The sequence below is a fragment of the Myotis yumanensis genome, unplaced genomic scaffold (genome assembly GCF_028538775.1).
Source record: "Myotis yumanensis isolate MYYU_CA2020_CCGP unplaced genomic scaffold, mMyoYum1.0.hap1 SCAF_3, whole genome shotgun sequence".
In the NCBI taxonomy this organism is placed as follows: Eukaryota; Metazoa; Chordata; class Mammalia; order Chiroptera; family Vespertilionidae; genus Myotis; species Myotis yumanensis.
Window position 1 is genome coordinate 38,784,967 of NW_027223754.1, and position 18,128 is coordinate 38,803,094.

The following is an 18,128-nucleotide window of genomic DNA, read 5'->3' on the forward strand; positions in this document are numbered from 1 at the left end:
CTATGACTGCTGCCTACAGGAACATGCCTTCCTCTGACATACACATGGAAGATGGCACCACCACTCACATGTTAAGATGTTAGAAACTGACAGGAACTCATGGCCCATCAGTGTCCCTGCCTCTGACTCAATACCTGGTTTAAAGACACAGCCAGGCTGGCACGGTAGGTGCTGTTGCCTGGAAGAGAGTGACACATGGAAGATTTCACAATCTTGAGCTGCTCCGAGCAAGAAGAGGGCAGAGCTGGGAACCCAGTTCACTTGTATGTAATTGTTCTAATAATGGAGGAGAACTGAAAAGGAGTGATCATTCCACAGAAGAACAACTTATAATAAACGTTTACAAGCTCCTAGTATCTGAACTCAGTGAGAAGAGGATCATGTACATGTGTATGTTTCATTTCTTGAGCTAAAATAAAGCATTCCTGAGCCACTCAGCACGTGTGTTAGAGGAGCACCCAGCAAGGCTGAGTCAATGGCACGGGTATGGAAAGAAAAGTCTGTGGGCTCAATCCCCAGTAGGCAGCCAGTCAATGATTCTCTCATCATTGATGTTTCTCTCCCTCTCCCTTCCTCTCTAAATTCAATAAAAATATCTATAATAATAAAAGCATAATATGCTAATTAGACTGGATGTCCTTCCAGACATCCTTCCGGACGACCTTCTGGACGAAGCTGGGACTGCAAGGGAAGCCCGGGTCCCGGGTGCTGGAGGGAAGCTCGTGCCAGCAGCCGGGGGAAGGAAAGCCTATGCTTGCATGAATTTTGTGCATCAGGCCTCTAGTACCGTGGTCGGCAAACCTTGCGAGCCACCATGCGGCTTTTTGGCCCCTTGAGTGTGGCTCTTCCACAAAATACCACATGCAGGCGCGCACGTACAGTGTGATTGAAACTTCGTGGCCCATGTGCAGAAGTTGGTATTTTGTGGAAGAACCGGTATTTTGTGGAAGAGCCACATTCAAGGGGCCAAAGAGCCGTATATGGCTCGCGAGCCGCGGTTCGCCAACCACTGCTCTAGTATATTTTAAAAAAAGAAGAAGAAAGAAAGAAAGAAAAGCCTAGTCAAGTTAGTGTCTGTCCAGGACAGGCAGAGGGAGAGCTTTCCTCCCTCCTTGGCTGCGAATGCTTAGTGGTTGTAAGACTCCACAGAACTAGAGGCGCACCTGCAGAAACTATGTGCTCAGGTCTTTATTTTTTGTCATTTTTTAATATTTTTAAACATTTTTATTGCTTTTTAGAGAGAGGAAGAGAGAGGGAGAGAGAAAAACATCAATGTGAGAGGAAAACATGGATCAGCTGCCTCCCGTATTCCCCCCCCACCGGGGATCAAGCCCACAACCCCGGCATGTGCCCTGACGGGGAATGGAACTGGCATCTTTTTGATGCACAGGAGGACACCCAGCTAACTGAGCCACACTGGCCAGGGCTAAATTTATTTTTTAGTTACCGTGGACATACAATATGATATTGCTTTCAGGTGTACAACATAGCGATTAAACATTTATACACCCTAGGAAGTGCTCAGCTTTTATCTCCCAGCCAGCCTCGGGAAAATGAACAGCTTTCTTGCCTCCGGTGCCATTGGCCATCTTTTGAGAAATGGCTCCAGGTGTGAAAACAGAGCCCCAGAGAACCCCTGTGGCCTAATGATGATTTACATACCGAGCTGCTGTGCTCTGCCACCAGGGGGTGATCCCGACCTTCCGCGTGAAGTTCCTGCTGCGGCTGCTGCGGGGGCGGCTGGAGGTGGACCTGGACAAGGACAAGCTTCTGTTTAAGCACATGTGCTACGAGATGGAGAGGCTGCACAACGGCGGCGACGTCACCTTCCACGATGTCCTAAGGTACTGGCGGGCGGGGTGGGGGGGGTCACAGCTGTGTGCCCCAGAGCTGAACGGAGTCGAGACTGACGCTGTGACCATGAAAGGCCTCGTGAAATGCAATTAACAAGTACGTTCTGAACCTAAAAATGCCACATCTGCTGTGGTTAGAAGACTCCATGTGGTCTTCCTCGCTGAACTTTACTGGTCGTGTTCAGGTGAGCGCCTCCGGGGGGGGGGGGGGGGGGGGAGGCGAAAGGAGTGGCCTGAGGAGCCCAGAAGTGCCCCTTCCAGAATGGGGGCTCCTGAAGGAGGTACGCGGAGAGACCTCGGGAGCTCGGGCCCACCCTTCCTGTTTTAAGGAAGGAACTGGCCCAGAAGAGATGAGTGACTTGCTGACAGTCACTCAGCCCCTGAGGCCAAGCTGGAGCTAAAATTTCAGATCTTCCCACTTGTGGGTCGGGCAGGAATTTGCCCGGGCTGCTGTGTCATGGGTGCCCCAGGCAGGTTGACAAACCACGGTTTCCAGACGTGTGGTGAGGATCCAGACAGGACAAGGGCACACTTCGGCCGGAGAGGCTTCTCTGTTAGTTTGCTCTGACTGCTGTAATGGAATACATACACTGAATGGTTTAAACAACACACCTACTGTCTTCACAGCTCTGGAGGCTGGAAGTCTGAGATGGAGGTGTCAGCAGAGTTGGTTCCATTTAAGGCCATGAGGGAGAATCTGTTCCACCCTCTCCCTCAGCTTTGGGGGGTTTGCCGGCCATCTTTGGCCTTCCTTGGCTTGTAAAAGCGTCACCCCAATCTCTGCCTTCATCTTCACATGGTGTTCTCACTGTGCATGTGTGTGGTCTGTGTCCAAATTTTCATTTCTATAAGGACACCGGTTATATTGGATGAGGGACCCACCCCATTCCAGGATGACCTAATGTGAACTAGTTATATCTGCAGTGGCCTGTTTTGGAATAAGATCACATTCTGAGGTAATGAGGGTTAGGACCCCAAAATATTTTTGGGAGGTTAGGGGGAGAACAATCAACTCAGAAATTTTCTTAAACAGGAGCCCATGGATAATATTCAGAAGGTCATGGCCTTGGAGAGGAAAACAATTACTTAAAACAATTCTTTACTTTCACTATTCACTCACTGAAATGCAGCATTCTTTTTTATGATTCATGCAGTCAACAAACCATATTAATATTATCAATACCCATGTCTTTGTCATCAGTAGAAATCATAGGTATTTTTCAGGTCACATTACTGCTATGGCTGATATCTTAAAATATCCTTAATGCACACCGGCACTTCTAACTTATGATGATCATTTGACCTCAGCTAAATGTTATTATTTGATGCATTAATAAAGAAGCACTTATGTTATTATATTACTCCTTTCCAAGAAAATAATTTGAGAACTCTATTTTTTAATATATTTTTATTGATTTCAGTGAGAAAGGGAGAGAGATAGAAACATCAACGATGAGAGAGAATCACTGATTGGCTGCCTCCTGCTGAGGATCGAGCCCACAACCCCTGGCATGTGCCCTTGACTGGAATCGAACCCGGGACCCTTTGACCTGCAGGCCAATGCTCTATCCACTGAGCCAAACCAGCTAGGGCTTGAGAACTCTATTTTGACACAATGGGTTTCCTTTGAAATAATGTATTTTATTTTATGCATCTAAAACATGATTCTAAAAAATTGTCTCATGGGCTCCCCTGCCAGCGGGATTCATGCCACAGAAAAGGTTAAGAACCCTCTACCAGCACCAGCTATTTTCATCATGTTGCATGTAACTGGCAAGTTAAACAGTGGGTATTGAGTCACAAATTTCAGGAGCAATCAGGTATACGGAAATATGATTATGATTGGAATTTGAAAAAATGCCAGGAGAGGAAGGACCTGGGGGTGTTCTTTCAAGGTCTCAATTTTACCTCCCACTATTCACTTCTTCCAGGAACAAGTGAAAAGGCAGAAAAAGATGGGGCGGGAAACACAGATGAATAGCAAAGAATGACAACTCTTTCAGAATGTCAGTCTTTTCTTCTAGTGACAAATATTTTTAGGCTGAAAACGAGGCATCTAAGCATACCACTGTCATTAATATTGTATTCGGCCTCTTTGGGACACAGTGATGCATCTGATAAAATGAACCCAGGCAAAGTCCATGGTAGCATGGTTGGCCTCTCCCTACCTTCTAGCCGGTGTATGATGAAAACAGTTCAGCAATGATGAGCTTCTTGATGAGGCAGGGGAGAAAGAAAGAGCAAATGCACTTTTTCCCTCCACGGTGGGAAAAGACTTAGCAAAGAAGAGATCACTGTACACGTGCTGCATGGGGACGGGCCTCTCAAGTGCCACCATGCTGTGATTTGGGCTAGGGAAACGGAACTGAGGTCCCACCCAGGCCAGGCAGGGATGGAGCAATAACTGAGATCCTGCAGCCACACTAGGGAGCGCCAAGCTGCCAGAAGGGGCTGCATCCTCCTTTGGCTGTGGACTCCTCAGCCTGAACACATGAGTTGCCTTATTGCCCGGGAGCCCCCATGCAACACATTAGCTGTGTTGATTTCATTTGCCGCCATCTGGGTCTATTGTACCGAGGACTGAATGGGAATGAATGTTTCACTCTGGTTTTGCAACCATCAACATTAATGAGGAAGATCCAGGGGGACAGATGAGATAAATTGAGAGGGAAATGGGGGGATGGGAATGCATAGCCTGCAGCCAAGCATATTAACCACCACCAATTGGAGCTGCATGTGAATAGACAGAGCAGTTATCCTTCTACAGGGAAAGTTCCAGAATCTTAAGCAGCTGATTATTAGAGCATAGCCTGGATCTTTGGTTTTACAAAAACTTACTGTTATAATCACCTCACTAAATCAACATATTTCATCATTTAACAAAGTAGGTACATGACTATGCCCATTTTACAGATGAGCGAAGAGAGGCAGTGAGGTGACATAACTAGCCCAAGCCATCCAGTTAGTCAGGGTGGCATCAGACTGCTCCACTGGTAGGACTGAGTGATGACCTCTCTGGATTTTGAGATCTCTAAGAGTCTAAATCCCAGGTAAATCAGAGCTGCAATTGCTGTTATATTTCCCCAACAGCATGCTCTCTTACCGGTCGGTTGACATCCGGAAGAGTCTGCAGTTGGAGGAGCTGCTTGCAAGGGAGCAGCTGGAGTACACCATTGAGGAGGAAGTGGCCAAGCAGACCATCCGCATGTGGCTGAAGAAGTGCTTAAAGCGCATCAGAGCCGTGAGTGAACCAGAAGCATCTGGCATTTTATTTCCTCCTCCAGAGCTTCCTGAACAAGGGGATTAGATCCTTCTGTGATTAGCCTTATATCCTTTCAACTATGTCAACTTCTTCCACTTACCATGGTCAGATGATGATTCAAACCTTAACTCTAGTCCAAATCCAGTGGTACCCTCTTGAGCAGAGTCCATAAGAAGCTTCCATTAAATCACATTTTTATAATAGAGTGTGACTGTTTCAGAAGCAGTTCATTGATATTACAATATTCATGCTGTCCATTTATTAATCTCAGCTGTTTAAACTGCCAGCAATCTCTACATATTGACTGGCAACTGAATTTACAAAACTACTTTTCATTTGTTCCTAAAAATCCCCAACATATTGTTGATAATTCTGTGTGATCTCTAATTAAAGACCACCTCTCCTGGGAGTGTAGCGATCTGTTTGCTGCTTCCTGACCTATATGCCTATGAGATTCTCTAACTCTTAAATCCATGAACATGAGCATTAACTGTGTTTGCATACACTGTGTTCACAATGGACATTTCTATTAGGTAGTTAATTTTATGAATGCTTTTGACTTATGCTTTACACACAGGGGGAAAATCAAATTAATCACTAACCATTTCTACATAATAGATTTTTAAAATCCTGTTTTTCAGAACATCAACTGCAGAAACACATCTTTCTTTTGGATGAATTAAGGGCCCCAGAGAAACCCAACACCCCAATCTCCTATAGCCAGGCACCTGTCACACCTGGCCCACCATAGCTCTGCTAGATCCAGGGATAGAATCTGCGGTCCAGAGGCCCTGCAAGGGCTCAGGGAGTGCAGGCCCACCATCAGGCTGCCCTGGTCCCGGTGTGTGCCAAGACAGATCAGCCTACTGGACCGGCCCGCTCCAGTCCAGAACCAAGACAAAAATGAGGGTTTCACTTTTGCACCCAAGACTCTCTGCCTCTTACATCTTAGAGGAAAGGGGCGATCCACATAGGCCTAGCGAGCACAGAATAAAATAAGAAGGGGGAAAATCAGATCACCAACAACATTAGTGATTTAAGAGTTCTATTTTAAATAAAACACAAGCTAGTGCCAGTGAACATTACTCCCAATGGTTATGCAAATGAAAATAGAAGGGATAAGCAATTCTATGTCTCTAAGCCAGCCGTGGGCAAACTACGGCCAGATCTGGCCCATTTGAAATGAATAAAACTAAAAAAAAAAAAGACCGTACCCTTTTATGTAATGATGTTTACTTTGAATTTATATTAGTTCACACAAACACTCCATCCATGCTTTTGTTCCGGCCCTCCGGTCCAGTTTAAGAACCCATTGTGGCCCTCGAGTCAAAAAGTTTGCCCAGCCCTGCTCTAAGCCTTTCTTTATGGGAGTCTAGAAAAGAAATTAGTTAATGACCCTTGAAAGTTCCGAAATTAGTTGAAAGTTCCTAAGAGGTCACCAAGCCTACAGGGTCTTTGGAGCAGACTGGTGGGGCAGAAGGATGGTGGGCTGATCTTTCCGTTCCTGCAAGAACAGTCATATTTCCACAGAAACAGCAGCAGTCGTGCAGCATCATCCACAGCCTGAGAGAGAGCCAGCAGCAGGAGCTGAGCCGGTTTCTGAATCCCCCCAGTATCGAGACCACCCAGCCCAGTGAAGACATGAACGCCAACAGTCAGGATAATAACATGCAACCTGAGGTATGAGTATGAGGTGTCTTTCATTCAAGGATATTCTGTGCATGTTTAAAATAAAAGATAAACCGGTGCTGTTCACAGCCATTTCAAATAAGGTGACAATATATCTAATAGGAAGGTTTTACATTAAAAAAACAACAACAACAATCGGCCCTGGCCAGTTTGGCTCAGTGGATAGAGCGTTGGCCTATGGACTGAAAGGTCCCAGGTTTGATTCTGGTCAAGGGCACATACCTTGGTTGCAGGCTCCACCCCGGCCCAGGCTTGTGCATTCCCTCTCTCTTTCATTCTCTCTACAAATCAATGGAAAAATAACCTCGGGTGAGGATTTAAAAACAACAATTGGAATAGGGTGATCCAATATTATATTTATGTCTTTGTGGTCCCTGAGTTAATTGAGGTTATTTGAAAAGATTCTGATTTGTATGGATACTAAAATAATGTTAATGCTCTGGATTTTAAAATACTATTGATATCTTTCTCTCTCTCTCTCTCTCTCTCTCTCTCTCTCTCTCTCTCTCTCTCTCTCTCCCTCTTCTTCCCCATCCCCCTCTCTGTCTGTCTAAAGAGTTAATATCACCTCTGTAAGGGCTTAATTTAAGTCTGGCAATATCACTTGATTTAGGACAGGGGTGGAGAATGTCTGGCCCATGGGCCATACATATAAGGCCTGAGAAATCATTTGGTCTGGCCCTGCCAAGGCATTAGGGGTGAGTTAATTACATATTTGACCAAATATAGCAGGCTAATTTTTAAGTTGATAATTTTGTGTGGCCCTCGAATGATGTTATAAATATCCAAATGGCCCTTTGGAAGAAAAAGGTTCCCCACCCCTGATTTAGGAGAACAGGGTTTGCCTGAAGCTCTGCCCTAAATGTTTTCTCCTACCAAGTCATAGAAACTTGCAGTAAAATCAATGAAAAGGTTTGAAATTGACCTTCCTCCTCCTTAAATTGAGGATTTGTTCTTCCTCAGCTGGGCATGAGAAGAGCATATGGAGTTTGGGGACGATTAACTTGAAGGCTTCCTATTTACTAGGGCACAGCATATTTTCATTTCCAAACTCAATCTACATGTCCATAAAAATACCACAGAGTCCCCCATGTCCTGGAGAGCCCTGTGCGGTGAGACAGCTGGCAGAGGCCCTGCCCTTTGCGAGGATGAAGTTATGGACTGGATGGAGTTGATCCAGAATTCTGAGAGTCTACCCCTTCCTCCCCCCTCCGACAGCATCAGACTTCCGATTGTAAAGTGACACAGTCAGGGGCCAGCGATAAACACTGAAGCCTGAGGCTTCGTGGCCCAGTGGGATGCTCCAAAGAGCCCTCTTGTTTATAGCCCAGATTTGAGTGGATTTCATGTTGTTGGCTCCCCAGCCTGTAGGAATCATTTGCCACCAATTACAGGCACTTGTTTAGAAGACAGTCAACAAAGAGGGATATGGAGGTTTCTACAGTGGCCCTGCCACCTATGTGCCCCGAGGAGGGCTGGCAGTGCCTGAGGTGTAGGGCTGAGATAAGGTCAGGATAGTCAGATGGGGATGATGAGTCAGGGAAAGTGATGATAGCAGAGCTCTCTGGTTTTAGGTTAAAAGAGCAAAAAAAAAAACCCCAAGAGGTACCCAAAACATCAAAAGGGGATATTGAAGCAATGTGAAGGCCAATGTGCTGATAGGAAAGGGGAAGGTGAGGGTGAACCAGAGGGTGGGTAAAATGTATGGAGAGTCTCAGCATTTCTCTGACTTTAAATATATTTTATTGATTTTTTACAGAGAGGAAGGGAGAGAGATAGAGAGTTAGAAACATCGATGAGAGAGAAACATCGATCAGCTGCCTCCTGCACACTCCCTACTGGGGATATGCCCGCAACAAAGGTACATGCCCTTGACTGGAATCGAACCTGGGACCCTTCAGTCCGCAGGCCGACACTCTATCCACTGAGCCAAACCGGTTAGGGCATTTCTCTTTGACTTTAGTCTTTTATTGAACTGATTGGGGTACAGGTTTCAAGTGTACAACTCAATAAAACATCATCTGCACACTGTATCGTGTATTCATCTCCCCAAGCAAAATGTCTTTCCGACCCCATTTTCCCCCCCTTTGCCCACCTCCTCCTACCCCCCATTCTTCTTCCACTTCCCTCTGGCTATCACCACACTGTTATCTTTCATCCAGTCCCCCAACATCCCGGAGAGCTGTCAGTCTGTTCCCTGTATCCATGCCTCTGTTTCAGTTTTGTTCCAGTTTTGTTTCATTAGATTCCACATATAAGTGAGAGACTTTAGTCTTCATTGATATAAGATTTGATCTCCTCCAAAGCCCATCCCAGCTTTGACTGTGGAGAATTTTCTTTCCGAAGCTCTAGGCATTGACCTTCAGGTTGGCAAGAGCATGCTTCCCCCAAGCCAGGCAGTGCCTGCAAACCCCCACCCCCAGCTTCACTTCCTTCCTGGAATACCACCAGCCTTACTCTAGTAGATGTTTATCAGGTGTGGAGGGAATGTGGACATGGGGGTGGAGGGTTCTTTGAGGGGAGTCAAAGAAAAGACACTACTTGAAGAGTAGAGCTCCTTCCCTCACGGTGTGCAGTGGTGACTCTCACTTTCCTTGCCTCTTTTTTACTCAATTTCACTTTTCCTTTCCCCATTGTGGACATTATAGGTCCATATTGTTTTTCCCACTAGTTTCCTGTCATTTTCTTTCTTTTTTCAATTATAGTTTACATTCATTATGATTCTGTATTAGTTTCAACTGTATAGCATAGTGGTTAGAAATCATGTACTTTACAGAGTGCCCCCCCCCCCCCAACCTGGTATTCCAACTACCTACTGACCCCCATACATAGTTATTGACTATACTAGAGGCCCGGTGCACAAAATTCGTTTGGGGTGGGGGGGTCCCTCAGCCCGCCCTGCACCCTCTCTAATCCGGGACCGCTGGCTCCTAACCACTCACCTGCCTGCCTGCCTGATCGCCCCTAACCCCTCTGCCTGCCTGCCTGATCACCCCTAACCCCTCTGCCTGCCTGCCTGATCACCCCTAACTGCCTCTGCCTGCCTGCCTGATGCCCCTAACTGTTCCCCTGCTGGCCTGATCACCCCTAACTGCTCTCTCCCCTACCAGTCTAATAACCCCTAACTGCTCTCCCCTACTGGCCTAACCACCTCTGCTTGCCTGCCTGATTGCCCCTAACCTCTCTCCCCTGCCAGCCTGATTGTCCCTAACCGCCTCTACCTCGGCCCCTGCCACCTTAGCTTTGTCCAGAAGGATGACCAGAAGACGTCCGGGCTACCCAGTCTAATTAGCATATTACCCTTTTATTAGTATAGATTATTAGCTATATTCCTTATGCTGTACTTTACATCCCCATGACTATTTTGTAACTACCAATTTGTACTTCTTAGTCCCTTCACCTTTTTCACCCAGCACCCCTCCCCCTACTCCCCTCTGGCAACCATCAGTCTGTTGTCTATTTATGAGTCTGTTTCAATTTTGTTTGTTTATTTTGTTCTTTCTATTCCATGTACAAGTAAAATTATGTAGTATTTGTCTTTCTCTGTCTGACTTATTTCATGTAGCATAATACCCTCTTGTCCATCCTTTTGCTGTTGCAAAAGGTTCAACTTCACTCTTTTTTGTGGCCAGGTAGTATTCCATTGTGCACTAGTATATGTAACACAACTTTTTCACCCACTCATCCACCCATAAGCATGTTTTCTAACTTTCTCAAAACAAAAGGAGGGACAGGCCCATGATGCAGAAAGAGGGATGAGAGCACAGGGTTCAGAAAGTCACTGCTCTCTTCTTCCCCCTGCAGACCAGCAGCCAGCAGCAGCTTCTGAGCCCCACCCTGTCCGACAGAGGGGGAAGTCGTCAAGACGCAGGGGATGCAGGGAAGCCCCAGAGGAAGTTCGGGCAGTGGCGTCTGCCCTCCGGTATGTGCACCAAGTCCTTTCTCCATTGATTGAGGCATTTTAAGTTGTTGACATTCTGTGTGTTTGGGATCTTAGATTTCAAAATAAGGGTCTGCATCTGAAGTTATTTATAGACAGGAAAAATATATCTTCTTATCAAAGATATTTCCCTCAAAATAACTTCTCTAAATAGCACTGTATTGGCCCTCATTTTCAGTTACTATGGTTGAGAAGGCAATACTTATTAACAAAATGAGACATCATAGCCAAGATCATTTTAAAAAAGAGGATTTCCAAGGGCTTCCTGAGTGTATTTAAGGTGTTCGAAAACATAGGCAAAATTTATTTAATCTAAGAGGAAGTGAATAGATATGATCATTTAGAAAATGCCACAGGTCTCAAAGAAGGAACAAAAAAACTTGCATAGTATAATACAATATGATATGATATATGATATGATATATGATATATATGATATATGATGTATATTAGTGCTATACTACTTACTGTGTGCCAGTCAGTATTATACGTGCATTGTGTGTGTTCCCTCACTTAATCCTCACAATCCTATTCTTTCTCACATTCAGTGAGATAATTTTTTTCTAGGAGAACACGGGGTTTTGGGAAGCCAGGGCAATCCCATTAAGGGCACTCAGAAGTGGAGGGGAGCAATGATCTGCACGGCCCACTGTCCCCCATATGTGGTTTTCTGTTTAAATAATTGAATCCACGATAAAATAGGGGCTTCCTAATGCTCCTTGTTCCCCTTCTTCGACCCAGTCCAATGAGAAGGTGGATGATGTTGCAAACGCTTCTGTAGCATGTCTGTTCCACAAAGCAGAAGATAGCGTAACTAAATTTTGAGACTAAAAGTTGTTCAGTGGATCTTAACATCAGAAGGAAAATATCTTTTTTCACATCCAGGAGTTTATTATTTAGGGATCAGAGAGAAGCTAGCTTCTGCCTGGGCAAACAAAGCTGGGAGTGATGGGAAATGAGGTTGAGTAGGTGGTGGGGCCAGGCCATGAAAAGCTGTAAGTTACAGGCTGAGTGGTTTCAACTTCATCCTGTAGCTATTAGGAACCAGTACAGGTTCCTGAGCAAGACATGGCATTTGGAATTCGTGCTTTAGAGAGAGTGACTTGGCAGCAGAATAGAGAGTGAGCCTGAGCCTGGAGACAGCGTTAGGAGCCAGAGGATGATACCTAATCTGGGCATGAGGTGACAACATGGCCAAAGCTGGTGGCAGTGGTCCAGACCCTGGAGCAACAAGTAGGAGAGATGACCTAGGTCCATGGTCCGCAAACTGCGGCTCGCGAGCCACATGCGGCTCTTTGGCCCCTTGAGTGTGGCTCTTCCTAAGCCTTAGGAGTACCCTAATTAAGTTAATAACAATGTACCTACCTATATAGTTTAAGTTTAAAAAATTTGGCTCTCAAAAGAAATTTCAATCGTACTGTTGATATTTGGCTCTGTTGACTAATGAGTTTGCCAACCACTGACCTAGGGGAAGTGCAGTCCTTGGTGTTCACTGAAAGGCATAAAAGAAAGGATGTTGTCAAAAGTACCTCTAATGGCCCAAGCTTAGGTGGCCCCAATTCCAGAAATGGTGGTAACTAAAGAGACAGGCTATTGGGACAGGCTGAGTGTGAAGAGGCAAAGGGCAAGAAAAGGCATTTTAAGGGACACCAACAATGTACCAGGTTCCATGCTATGTGTTTTCTTCTTTTTTTCCCCTTCCCCCTTTTTATTTTACTTGTTATTTAAAAACATATATTTAAAGTGTACAATGTGATGTTTCTATTAACATATACATTGTGAAAAGATTGCGGCAGTCAACATATATGCATCAGCTCATATACTTCCCATTTTTGTCTGTGGTAAGAACACTTAATATCTACTCTCTCAGTAGATTTCAAGTATACAATACAGTCTTATTAACTACTAGAGGCCTGATGCATGAAATTCGTGCAGGGGAGGGAGGTCCCTCAGCCCGGCCTGCACCCTCTCGCAATCTGGGACCAATCGGACCTAAACTGACAGTCGGATATCCCTCTTGCAATCTGGACCCCTCGCTCCTAACCGCCCACCTGCTCTCTCCTTACCTCTTGGCTTGCCATCCCTTAGTGCTGCCGCAGCGGTGGGAGAGGCTCCTGCCACCACTGCTGCCCTCTCCAGCCATGAACCCGGCTTCTGGCTGAGTGGCACGCCAGCTGTGAGAGTGCACTGACCACCAGGGGGCAGCTTCTGCATTGAGCATCTGCCCCCTGGTGGTCAGTGCACATCATAGCGACCAGTCATTCTGGTCATTCCACCATAATGGTTGCTGGGCTTTGTGCACTCGTGGAGGGAGAGGGGGTCCCTCAGCCCGGCCTGTGCCCTCTCGCAGTCTGGGACCTCTCGGGAGATAATGACCTGCTGGCTTAGGCCTGCTCCTGGGTGGCAGAGGGCAGGCCCAATCCCTAGGTGCAGCCCCTGGTCAGGCTCAGAGCAGGGCCGATTGGGGAGTTGGGGCGCCGCCCCCTGTCATGCACAGAGCAGGGCGGATCGGGAGGTTGCAATGCCACTCTCAGTCACGCTCAGGGTAGGGCCGACTGGGGGGTTGGGGCACCGCCCCCTGTCACACTCAAGGCAGGGTCGATGGGGAGGTTGTGGCACCACCCCCTGTCACAGACAGAGCAGGGCCGATCAGGGGGTTGGGGCGCTGCCCCCTGTCACGCACAGAGCAGAGCCCATCAGGGGGGTTGGGACTCTGTACCCTGTCACACACAGAGCAGGGCCGATCAGGGGGTTGAGGAGCTCCCCTGTCACTCACAGAGTAGGGCCGATAGGGGAGTTGGGGCACCGCCCCCTGTCACACACAGAGCAAGGCTGATCAGGGGGTTGGGGCACCGCCACTGTCACACTCAGGGCAGGGCCAATGGGGAGGTTATGGCTCTACCCCATCACACACAGAGCAGGGCCCGTGGGGGGTGGGGGGGTTGGGGCGCCGCACCCTGTCACACACAGAGCCGCAGGGCAATCAGGGGGTTGGGGAGCTCCCCACTATCAGGCACAGAGCAGGGCTGATCAAAGGGTTGGGGCACCTTCCCCTGTCACGAACAGAGCAGGGCAGATAGGGAGGTTGTGGCCCCGCCCCCTGTCACACACAGAGCCGCAGGCAATCAGGGGGTTTGGTCGCTGCCCCCTGTCACACTGATCCCGGTGCTGGGAGGCCTTGCTGCTCCACTGATTCTGGTGCCGGGAGGCATATTACCCTTTTACTATTTAGGATAGAGGCCTGGTGCACAGGTGGGGGCTGACTGGTTTGCCCTGAAGGGTGTCCTGGATCAGGATGGGGGTCCCCACTGGGGTACCTGGCCAGCCTGGATGAGAGGATGATGGCTGTTTTCAGCTGATCACACCCCCTTCAGGGTGGGGGTCCCCACTGGGGTGCCTGGCCAGCCTGGATGAGGGGATGATGGCTGTTTGCAGCTGGTCACACCCCCTTCAGGGTGGGGGTCCCTACTGGGGTGCCTGGCCAGTCCTGGTGAGGGGCTGAGGGCCGTTTTCAGGCTGGCGGGTGACTGAAGCTCCCAACCTCTCCTTTTTTTCTTTTTTTTTATTCTGGGCCAGCTTTAGCTCTGAGGCTTGGCTTCAGCTCTGAGGCCTCAGCTGCTAAAAGCAGGTATCTGGTTTGTTTGGGTTCTATAATTGTAACACTGTTGCGGTCCTGCTCACTCCAGCTCTGAGATCCTGGCTGGCTGAAAGCAGGCATCTGCGTTTGTTCTATAATTGAAACAATGTTGTGGTCCTGCTGGCTGAAAGCAGGTTTCTGGGGTTTTGTTTAGCTTCTATATTTGTAACAATGTTTCTTAAACTGTAAGCTCAGAGGCTGGCAAGGCAGGCAGGGAACGCTGGCTTCCTCCGTCACTGAAGCAAGCAAGCCTCCTGTTCACTTCAGGTTGCCTGGCTGCAGGCCGCCATCTTGGTTGGCAGTTAGTTTGCATATCGCCCTGATTAGCCAATGGGAAGGGTAGCGGAGGTACAGCTAATTACCATGTTTCTCTATTATTATATAGGATGGTCACCATGTTGCACATTAATTAGATCTCCAGAATTATTCATTTTACATAACTGTAACTTTGTACCCTTTGACCATCTCCCTATTTTCCCCATCTCCCAACCCTGGTAACCATCATTCTACTATATTTGCTCTCTTTGCTTCTGTGAATTTTGACATTTTGGGGTTCCATATATAAGTGAGATCATAGAGTATTTTGCTTTCTATATCTAGGTTATTTTACTCAGCATAATGTCCTGTATATTTACATATATTGTTGCAAATTGCAGGATTTCTTTCTTAAGCTTGAATAATATTTAATTATCACAATTTATATATCACAATTTATTTAATCATTTATCAATTGAAGGATACTTAGGTTATTTTCATATCTTGACTATTGTGAATAACATTGCTATAAATAAGAGTGCAGCTATCTCTTCAAGATCATTATTTTACTTTCTTCAAATATATATACCCAGAAGTGGGAATGCTGGATCATATGATAGTTCTGCTATGCATTTTCGTAGGTCATCTCATTTAATCTATTTTAATTCTCATAATAGTCCAATGAGAAAACTTGCATTCTCTTCATTTTACAATTGAGGAAATGGGTTTCAGGACATGAACTTGCCTTTAGTTACATCCACAGGTCACAGAATGGGACCCAAAACCATAACTGTGGAATCCCAAAGCCATGAGTGTGTCAACAAAGTCTTCAGACACTTTGCTTCAGTCAGATTCATGGATTGGAAGGATGAATGCCATGAGAAATTTTTAAATAATTTCCAAAACCATTCCTTTTTCACTGAAACTATACTTCCATTTATTTTTACCAAAAAAAAAAAAAGTATTTACCCACATTATTCTTTCCATACCTTCTGCATTACTTCCTCTCCACTACTATCCATTACAGTCCTTCTTTCTCTTTTTTTTAATATGTATAATACTAATGAGCACTGAATCACAAATATTTCTATGACACTTATATTTGTCCATACTGGAACTTTTAAAAAAAATTTTTTTCATTTTTGCAAGAGGCAAGCAGCATTTTTTTTCAAATGGTATTACTAGTTGTCCATGAAGATAATTTTAAAGCCCATTATGAATATAAAGAATCCAGTGCTGAAAAGGTTTCATACTCAACATCTTCTCATACTCAAAAGGATAGGACTTGTTCATCAAAAGCATTAGATGGGAATATCATGGTTTTTCAGGAATGACTTGCAACACAGTAAAACGCCATTTTGCTCATAGGATTTTGGTTAATTCCACAGCACCAAAGCCAATAAGCCATTCAGTTTCTTCAGTCAACTTACGGTTTGGAGGGCGGACAACCATGAAATCTGTGGTGTGCAAAATGAACCCCATGACTGACACAGCTTCCTGTGGTTCTGAAGTTAAGAAGTGGTGGACCCGGCAGCTGACCGTGGAGAGCGACGAAAGTGGAGATGACCTTCTGGATATTTAGGTGGAAATCAATGCAGATGGCAGTTGAAAAGTACTTTCTAATATTTTCCTCCATTGTCCAGTCAACAATCCATAATTGAATTCCAATTTGTCCTGCGTAGGAAGGCATAAAAACTGGTCTGTCAGAATTGTGGAAATGATGGGTTATTACCTTGTGTTTGAGACAATTTGCATAATGGCAGTATTAGAAACATTAGAAACTATACCAACACCAGATATAGATTGTTCAAAAATTCTACATATTCTGTCTATGTAAACTAAGATATATATTCATATGTGCTCTTATATATTATTACCACCCCTGAAAGTGTGCTAAGCCCAAAGCGGCTCATATATATGGTACAGGAGCTATAGCTTTAGTTCATGTTTTTCCCACTTCCACTATAAATACTTCTTTTGGGGAAATTTATTATTTATAATTGATCTGAAAAGGTCAGCACCGAGCTCATGCTAAAATGATAATAATTTTACAAACTACAGATTCTAAATTTTTAGAAGTATATTCTTTTCCTTATGTTATTTTTTAAAAATATACACAAGATATTTACAGGTCAGAACAAGTCAATTTCTGTCCTCAGTCACTCCAATGAAATTGTTGCCTCTTCCAAGAGAATTGTGTGTGCAGGTACCAGACAAAGAAATTGACACATGTTGCTAAATGATTTAAAACAAACCTTATAGAAGTCACTTGAGAGACATAGTTATGGAAAGATGTTGAATTCCTCAAAAAGTATTTTAATAATTGAGTTTAGAAAAAAGTGTAAAATAATTCAGCTTATTTTTAAAAATCTTTGCATGTGTGATGCCGTCATTGGCTTTATTTTTTACCCAAAATATGTCCATTGTGCCATAAATCAGCAAAGACATGAGTTGATTGCAACACACCATCGCTGTCTTTAATTCTAAATGATTCCCCTGCTAGCAGACTCTCCTATGGAAATAATGGTACTCTGCAAATCTTCTCTGAACTCACAGTTTATTCCACACCCCCAACTGTATTTGTGTTCTGTGGGAAAATTAAAATGCAAAGGGATTACTGTTGGCCCACTTAGGCTGAGTCAACCAAGTAGATGTGAGTTTGAGCTTTGACTACATTATTCTTGACTGAAGATATGCTGTTTAGATGATCTCTTTTAACAGAGTGATTATCTCAGTGTCCTCTGAACATTCACCCCATCTCAGTTGCTTTGTGATTTCTTTTTCTCTGTGTAACATTTTTAAAATAGCCAAATATCACAATCTTTCTGTATAACAATTTTAACATTGTGGTGACAGTCTATTGTTTCTATGATTAATTGTGATTATCAGGTAATGGGCAATTAAAGTCAGTGCAGCTGAAAGGATTTTATTTCATTTTATGTTCATTTGGCATTTACTTTTTGTATATAATAAAATGAAATAAATATTGAATTTGTAAAAGAATTTTCTCTGAGTTGACGATGATTTCTAAACCCTTTTTGTGTATGTGGGGTGGGGGGCTTGTGGGTAGGGCCACCAGATGGCTGGCACTTTGCAAACTCTCTATTTCTGAATATTCTGTCTATAATTAGTTAGCAAAAGCTCTATTCCTGATATTCATTCCAGCTCAGCTTCTAAGTTCCTTTCACATTTGTGCCCGCAGGGTAAGTGAATACGCTGTACCTTCCAAACCCATAACAAAGCAGACAAGGATGTGACACGGCCAGGGCTTGGGTCTTTACTAAATGCATGAAAACCGGATTTTTATTTTTTTCTCTTTTGGCTCATTATATTCGAATAATACAGCTTCCTTCTCACAAAACTGCTGAGCCCTTCCTAAAACGTCTGTAATTTTTGTTCAGCAGAACATCACTGTTGTTCACTCTGCAGTGAAGCAAGGGGCGGAATAGCAATGTATTTAAAGCCACAGCACCCTACATTTTCAGTGAAGTG

General features: G+C 45.0%; 1 protein-coding gene across 5 annotated transcripts in view; it reads left to right on the forward strand.

Annotated features, from left to right (window-relative positions):
• The window catches only part of NALCN (sodium leak channel, non-selective), a 300,069-nt gene extending 282,475 nt beyond the window's left edge, over positions 1-17,594 (forward strand). For all 5 annotated transcript variants that reach the window (XM_070408640.1, XM_070408639.1, XM_070408642.1 and 2 more), the window contains 5 exons: positions 1,687-1,844; positions 4,944-5,094; positions 6,646-6,795; positions 10,609-10,726; positions 16,025-17,594. In XM_070408640.1, the coding sequence (XP_070264741.1) occupies positions 1,687-1,844; positions 4,944-5,094; positions 6,646-6,795; positions 10,609-10,726; positions 16,025-16,218 (771 nt within the window). In that variant the 3' untranslated portion in view covers positions 16,219-17,594. The remainder of the gene's footprint in view (positions 1-1,686; positions 1,845-4,943; positions 5,095-6,645; positions 6,796-10,608; positions 10,727-16,024) is intronic.
• Positions 17,595-18,128: the final 534 nt, after the last annotated feature.